The sequence below is a fragment of the Medicago truncatula genome, chromosome 4 (assembly GCF_003473485.1).
Source record: "Medicago truncatula cultivar Jemalong A17 chromosome 4, MtrunA17r5.0-ANR, whole genome shotgun sequence".
Classification (NCBI taxonomy): domain Eukaryota; kingdom Viridiplantae; phylum Streptophyta; class Magnoliopsida; order Fabales; family Fabaceae; genus Medicago; species Medicago truncatula.
In genome coordinates this window covers 44,799,519-44,806,982 of record NC_053045.1, presented here as the reverse complement: position 1 = coordinate 44,806,982, position 7,464 = coordinate 44,799,519, and the positions used below count along the sequence as shown (strand labels likewise).

The following is a 7,464-nucleotide window of genomic DNA, read 5'->3' as shown; positions in this document are numbered from 1 at the left end:
AAATAAATAAATGTAGCCAGTAATTTGTACAAGGGCTTATATTTAGGAAAACAACTTTTTTGAAAAGGTGCTTATTGTAACACCCCGTTTTCCCAATATTTAAAATTTCTTTAAAAGTATAACATTTATCAGAGTAAGCATCAAGCAACGGGATATCACATATAACGTAATCCAACAGTTAAATAATAATTTAACCAATATCTTAAACATTGCAGCGGAAAATCATAAACATAAATCATAAACGTTTTGGCACGCAGGCCCAACAAGTATCTCAAAAGAGTTTATCAAAGCATAAATTATCATGGCAGTTCACGTAAAAGAATGAAGCATGTTATAGCATTAACCCCATCCCGTTACGTATTAGAGCGACCTAGACGACACAGTGAGGCAAGGCCACTCACAGAAGCAACTGCACACTAAGCACGATCACCTGCAAGTTACCCATACGAAGGGCAACATTTTCAAGCAGAAGGGGTGAGATTTCATAATAAAATAACATTAATCAATGTAATTGCGAATCATAAATTAACATCATAATCATTCCATTATTAACTTTGCATAAATGCTAAACAGTTTCACGTAATCATATATCCAATCATTATAAACAACATAACATAATCAATGAACACTTATCACGTAATCACATATTCATTCATCATCAACAAGGCATCTTAATCATGACAATGTGACAATGCTCCTAGACTCCTTATATGCATGTGGTACCAATCGTCATCATAAGTATTAATATACTTTAATCGTGCGGAGGACAAAGCTCCTATAAAACGTGCGGAGGACAACGCTCCTAATTTTCGTGGTGAGGACAAAGCTCAATGATATGCTATGCATGGACACATATGAACAAAACAACGTAATCGACTTATCAACATGCATCCAATAATTTGGAGCTAAACTTCATCATATACTTATGCACTTAGTTAAACAACGGAAGCAGCATAAACAAGTCACATATCAAGATGATATCATTATATCAATAGCACATAAATTGCATTATTATCACATCTTCTCATTTTGCATGAATATACAATACAATAGTTCTTAACCAATTAATATTGATATAACTTAAACAACTCTACAGTCTGCATTAAACAACATCACTAGGTCTCATTACCAGTTAGGGGTTCACTCTTGATCAACAAGTGCGACACAGATCGCACAAACACATAATCAAGTTCATCCTGGTTGTACTCGCGAGGCGAGAGCTCTTACTCGCCATGGCGAGTACCACTCAACTCCCAAACTAAGGTCGTTCTGGGTTCCCTCTGATCCTACATTCATTCCTAATCAATACTAGGTATGTTCAGGTACTCAAGGGTATACAAGGTTCAACTAAAAAGGTCGAAACACGAAACATGACATGCTCTCTGCCTGAGCTCGCGAGGCGAGAAAGGGTTGCTCGCCATGGCGAGTTGGACCAAACAACTCGCGAGGCGAAGGAAAGGGGCTCGCGTGGCGAGCGATGAAGTTCATCACTCGCGAGGCGAGGATCATCCCTCGCCGTGGCGAGCGATGAACAGAAGCACGGGCAGACTAGGGTTTTTCTCAAAAATCCAACACACAACATGGTTCAAAGCCTAATTTTGATTCCAGAATTCATCCTAAACATATTCTAAGGTTAAAGGACGGTTTCTACATCAATCTAAACAAGTTTTACCGTTTGATCATCAATTTTTAGGGTTTTAACCTAATTCCAAAACTTTTCTAAATCAATCCTAACTTTGTCAATTAATCATCAGAATTACAACAATCAATGCTATTGAATTACTAGTCTCACCCTTACCTTGAATGAAGAAAATCGCAGCACTCTACCTTGATTCCTCTAGACTTGGCTTTTCTCCCTTCTTCCAAAAGTTTTCACGTACAATGAGTTTCTAAAATATTAGGTCTTCTCCTATTTATATCTTTTTCTAATTACTTATCTTATCTCACTTTCTCCCCCAAAACTATTTAAAATATCAAAACAGCCCTCAACTAAATATTTTTATATTATTTTCAAATCTTTATTTTATTTAACCATAAAATAATTCCCATATCATAATCAAATCCTTCAATACTCATAACTTAACACGTCATCGATCAATTCATCAAAACATACCAAAATCATGCATATACTATATAATTATAATATAATTGCCTAATCTCGATTAAATAACGATTAAACGAAAGTGGGCGTTACACTTATAATTAGGGACAAATGAAGTATTTTATTTACGTTCGATCTATTCTTTTATATATAGTAAAAATATTTTTTTTAATAGTTTATACATATATATATATATATATATATATATATTAAAATAATTCTATAATTAACCAAATATTTAAGTTCAAGAGTGGTTATTAAATTCTACCAAGTAACAAATAGTTAAGAAGAAATCAAGTTCTATTATTGTGTGAAATGATTCTTGATCATATTTTACTTACATCTCAATTGAATTTTGGACTAATAAGACTCTTGATGTCAATATCGAATAGAGGTTTTTCAGGTTGAAGAGATAACTCTCAACCACGTGACCATTCGGGAGACGGACAAAATATTAAGACTAATTCAAACTAAAGAGTTTTTTCTTTTTTTGTTACAAACTCAAGAGTTAACATAATAAAAAAGCAATACTGATATTTTTTTTTAAAGACTACTAGTATAATAATACAACTAGAAAGCAGTATATATTTATTTTCCTTTCATCCCTAAAACATTATTTTTAAGTAATCTAGTGGCTAAAGCTCACAAAATTTAATTACGGAGAAGTGGGGTGTCTGGAGTTCGATCCCAGACTCTGCATATAAAATGCAATATTCCTACCAACTCAGTTAAGTTGATGGATAAATATTTTGTTTTTTTTTGACAAAAAATATTTTGTGTTTTACTAAACAAATATATATTTATTTGATTTGGTCTAAATTTTTATTTATGAAGAAAAATCGGTGTAATATTAACAAAAAAAAAGAAAAAAGAGAAGAAAGGTCTAAACTTTATTTTCTTGAAGGACACGAATACAGCCACCCCTATATCATTACAACCGCACATTTCATAACCTCATTCGTCACTACCAAAACCCTAAACCCTAATTTCACTTCACAGCCAAACAAAACTAAACCCTTCTTTCTCTCTTTCTCTCTCTATTCTCCGATTCATTATGGCCGCCGTCTTGCGCCGTGCTCTCCGCCGCGATCTTGCTTCTTCCTCTGCCTCTGCCTTTCGATCGGTAAATCTCTATTGCTTTACTTCCATCTCCGATTTCACTATTTCTGCTCATTTATCGTTAAATTTATTTTCAATGTTTCACGAGTTAGGTTATTTGCATAGCGTATCAATCTGCGGGTTTTTCTTAAATGGTTGAAAAAAGTTTATTTTTTCTACTTTTCACATAATCGATTTTAAGATCCGTAAATCTGAGACGTGGTTCTGTGTACTGTTATTATGGAATCTTAATTTGCGAAGATAAATTCCACTTATGTATAGTTGTAGAATTATCTTTCGATTTTTGGTTGTTTTCAGATTTGAATGCTTATGTACTACGCACTTTATCTATAAAAATAGAATCTCGTGTAATTTCTTGTATTTCTGATTATTGGGTTATGTATTTTTGTTGGATTGTCTGTTGCTATTACATGATGCTATTGCTTTGTTGCATGTAGTCTAATTTGTCATAGCTAGTAGATAGTTGTTGATTCTTGAATTGTGGCTAGTAAATAATGAATAATAATGGTTGATATCATGGCTTCATTCATAGCGGAGTGGTGATTATAGTTGTTTTGGTCCTACTCTTGTAATTTTTTGTGATACTGATTATTGGGTATGTATTGTTGTTGGATTATCTTTGGGACTGGCTATACTGTTACCATGTTCAATGACAGGTTTTAGCTTTGTTGCACCCAGTCCAATTTTTCATAATTGATTCTTGAATTGTTACTAATAATAACTGTTGATATCATGGCATCATTCATGGAATAGTGGTTGTTAGATTTGTTTTGGTCTTATATGTAACGAGCATTATTCAGAAGATAATTTTCCTATTGTTTTGCAGTTGACAGGCAGCACTAAGCCATCATATGCAGCTCAAAAGTGGGCAAGTTTGGCTCGACCTTTCAGGTGCTTTGTTTTGCCTTTGTTCTGTACTGTATGGCAGTTTCAATTTTTCATCAAATTTGCTTATTGTAAAATTGCTTTTGTACTACAGTTCTAGGCCTGCTGGTAGTGATGTTATTGGAATTGATTTGGGTACTACCAATTCATGTGTTTCTTTAATGGAGGGAAAGGTAAGGCTCTATTTCTCTTGATTACTTTTGGACATGTTTTTGGTGCATGGTTTTTGCCTGTACTAATGTTTATGCCCTTTTCAGAATCCTAAAGTTATTGAGAATTCTGAAGGAGCTCGGACAACACCATCAGTGGTTGCCTTCAACCAGAAAGGAGAGCTGCTTGTTGGTACACCTGCCAAGCGTCAGGCTGTAACCAACCCAACAAATACTCTTTTTGGCACCAAACGTTTGATTGGTAGGCGCTTTGATGATCCGCAAACACAAAAGGAGATGAAAATGGTACCCTATAAGATTGTTAAGGCACCCAATGGAGATGCATGGGTTGAAATCAATAAGCAGCAGTATTCTCCCAGCCAAATTGGTGCTTTTGTTCTTACTAAGATGAAGGAAACTGCTGAGGCATACCTTGGAAAAACAATTTCTAAAGCTGTAGTTACTGTTCCAGCTTACTTCAATGATGCTCAGAGGCAGGCAACAAAAGATGCTGGTAGAATTGCCGGTCTTGAAGTGAAGAGAATTATCAATGAGCCCACTGCAGCTGCACTTTCATATGGGATGAACAACAAGGAGGGGCTCATTGCCGTTTTTGATCTCGGAGGTGGAACATTTGATGTGTCCATTTTAGAAATTTCAAACGGTGTGTTTGAGGTATTAACACTTATTTCTTCCTTGTTGCCATCTTTCTCAACCTATCATTAGGAATAATCATGTAAGTGGTCACTGATAACATATTTTTCAGGTGAAAGCTACCAATGGTGACACTTTCTTGGGAGGAGAAGATTTTGATAATGCTTTGTTGGACTTTCTAGTAAGCGAATTCAAGAGAACTGATAGTATTGATCTTGCAAAGGATAAGCTTGCCTTGCAGAGGCTTCGAGAAGCTGCTGAGAAAGCAAAAATAGAACTCTCTTCAACTTCACAAACTGAAATAAATCTTCCTTTCATCACTGCTGATGCATCCGGTGCAAAGCATTTGAATATCACTTTGACTAGATCAAAGTTTGAGGCTTTGGTAAATAACCTGATTGAAAGGACAAAGGCACCCTGTAAGAGCTGCTTGAAAGATGCCAACATATCTATCAAGGATGTTGATGAGGTTCTTCTCGTCGGAGGGATGACTCGTGTACCTAAAGTGCAGGAGGTGGTTTCAGAGATCTTTGGAAAGAGTCCTAGCAAAGGAGTAAATCCTGATGAGGCTGTTGCAATGGGAGCAGCTCTTCAGGGTGGTATTCTCCGTGGAGATGTTAAAGAGCTGCTACTCCTAGATGTCACTCCTCTATCTCTGGGTATTGAGACTTTGGGTGGTATCTTTACAAGATTGATCTCCCGCAACACAACAATTCCTACAAAGAAGAGTCAGGTAATTTTAATTACTCAAGACAACTCTTTTTATAAACATTAACTTAAGAATTGTTTTCTATTTGCCGGTTTCTGAGGAAGTAAATCCGGTCTTTCAAAAGTAATTTAGCATTGAATCACACAATTATTTTCTTAATCAAATCTGCCCCTCAACCCACCAAAAAAAGGTATCTTACTGACATTCCAAGGGTAAAGAAGAGAACCATTGTAAATAACTGAAGGCCTATTTGGTTTTATTTTGGTTTAGTTTTTAAATGCTCTTTTGCAAATCCAATTCCAAAAACTGTTTTTAAGAAAAAAATTAAAAAACCGAATCTGCTTGGTGATTTAAAACAGCAATACGATTTTAATGTAGTTTGTTCACATAGAATCAGAAAAAAGATAACACCTAAAAGGTGTTTCTGTTTTATTCTTTAATAGTTTTCAAAAACTGATTTTGAAAAGGAAATCAAACAGGCCCTAGATTTCTCTTTTGTTTTTGCCTGTTTTATGGATTCAGATGTTTATCCTGTTCAGATTTTTTTAATGTAACATGTATATTCTTAATATTGAAATCATTGTTTCAGGTGTTTTCGACAGCAGCTGACAATCAGACTCAAGTGGGTATCAAGGTGCTCCAAGGGGAGCGGGAAATGGCTGCAGACAACAAGAGTCTTGGGGAATTTGACCTTGTTGGCATTCCTCCTGCCCCAAGAGGTTTGCCTCAGATTGAAGTCACATTTGACATAGATGCCAATGGGATTGTTACTGTCTCTGCCAAAGACAAATCCACTGGAAAAGAACAACAGATTACCATCCGCTCGTCAGGAGGACTCTCAGATGATGAAATTAATAATATGGTCAAAGAAGCTGAGTTGCATGCTCAGAGAGATCAGGAAAGGAAAGCACTTATTGATATCAAGAATAGTGCTGACACATCAATCTACTCGATTGAAAAGAGTTTGAGCGAGTATAGGGAAAAGATTCCTAGTGAGGTTGCGAAGGAAATTGAAAACTCGGTCTCAGATTTGAGAACGGCTATGGAAGGAGAAAGTGTTGATGAAATTAAGACAAAACTTGATGCTGCTAACAAAGCCGTGTCAAAGATTGGTCAGCATATGTCAGGTGGGTCAAGTGGAGGTTCCTCTGATGGAGGTTCTCCAGGTGGTGGTGATCAGGCTCCAGAGGCAGAGTATGAAGAGGTCAAGAAGTGAGACAACTTAGGCGTTGCTTTGTAGCATTTTTCTTCTTACTAATCATCACATAATTGCTGGAAGCATACAAGGTTGCTTATTTTTTGTATTTTTTAGTAGAAGGCTCCTTATTTTGTCGTACTGTTTGAGTACTGAAAACAGCTGTTCGAATAACATCATTAAAATTTGTGCGTACGAAGTTATCTACTCCCTCCGTTCCAAATTGTATGTCGCTTTAGGGAAAAAAATTTGTCCTAAATTGTACGTCGCTTTACAATACCAATGCAACTTTAATGTTACTTTTTCTATTATAACCTTAACTATTTATTACTCTCTCTTATTTCAATTCTTTCATTTATTTTTCCCATATTATTTATTAAGGACAATTTTGTAAAACAACTCATAATATCCCTTTTTCATACAATATTAATTGTATTTTTTAATATGTGTGAAATGCTCAAAACGTCTTACAATTTGGGACGGAGGAGTACCATTTTTTGTTTTTTGGTGAAAGTTATCTACCATTGGTTGGCGGTTAATATATTATTTTGCATTTGATCGGATATTTGCGTATTCTTGTTAAAACTTTCGTCGGGTATTGATGATCTTTGGTTTTTTTTTTTGCTGTTAAATCTCACAAGCATAATAAAAA

General features: G+C 35.3%; 1 protein-coding gene across 1 annotated transcript; it reads left to right on the top strand.

The window, feature by feature from the left end:
* The first annotated feature begins 3,030 nt into the window (after positions 1–3,030).
* Positions 3,031–7,091, top strand: LOC11406812 (heat shock 70 kDa protein, mitochondrial). Its single transcript, XM_003608303.4, has 6 exons — positions 3,031–3,224; positions 4,047–4,111; positions 4,200–4,278; positions 4,363–4,929; positions 5,021–5,641; positions 6,207–7,091. The coding sequence occupies exons 1-6, from the start codon at positions 3,156–3,158 to the stop codon at positions 6,831–6,833; spliced, it is 2,028 nt and encodes a 675-aa protein (XP_003608351.1). The 5' UTR covers positions 3,031–3,155; the 3' UTR covers positions 6,834–7,091.
* The last annotated feature ends 373 nt before the right edge of the window (positions 7,092–7,464 follow it).

Coding starts and splice junctions, on each gene's coding strand:
- LOC11406812 (XM_003608303.4), top strand. CDS start 3,156: ATGGCCGCCGTCTTGCGCCGTGCTCTCCGCCGCGATCTTGCTTCTTCC. Junction 3,225..4,046: donor CTGCCTCTGCCTTTCGATCG/GTAAATCTCTAT, acceptor ATTGTTTTGCAG/TTGACAGGCAGCACTAAGCC. Junction 4,279..4,362: donor TTTCTTTAATGGAGGGAAAG/GTAAGGCTCTAT, acceptor TGCCCTTTTCAG/AATCCTAAAGTTATTGAGAA.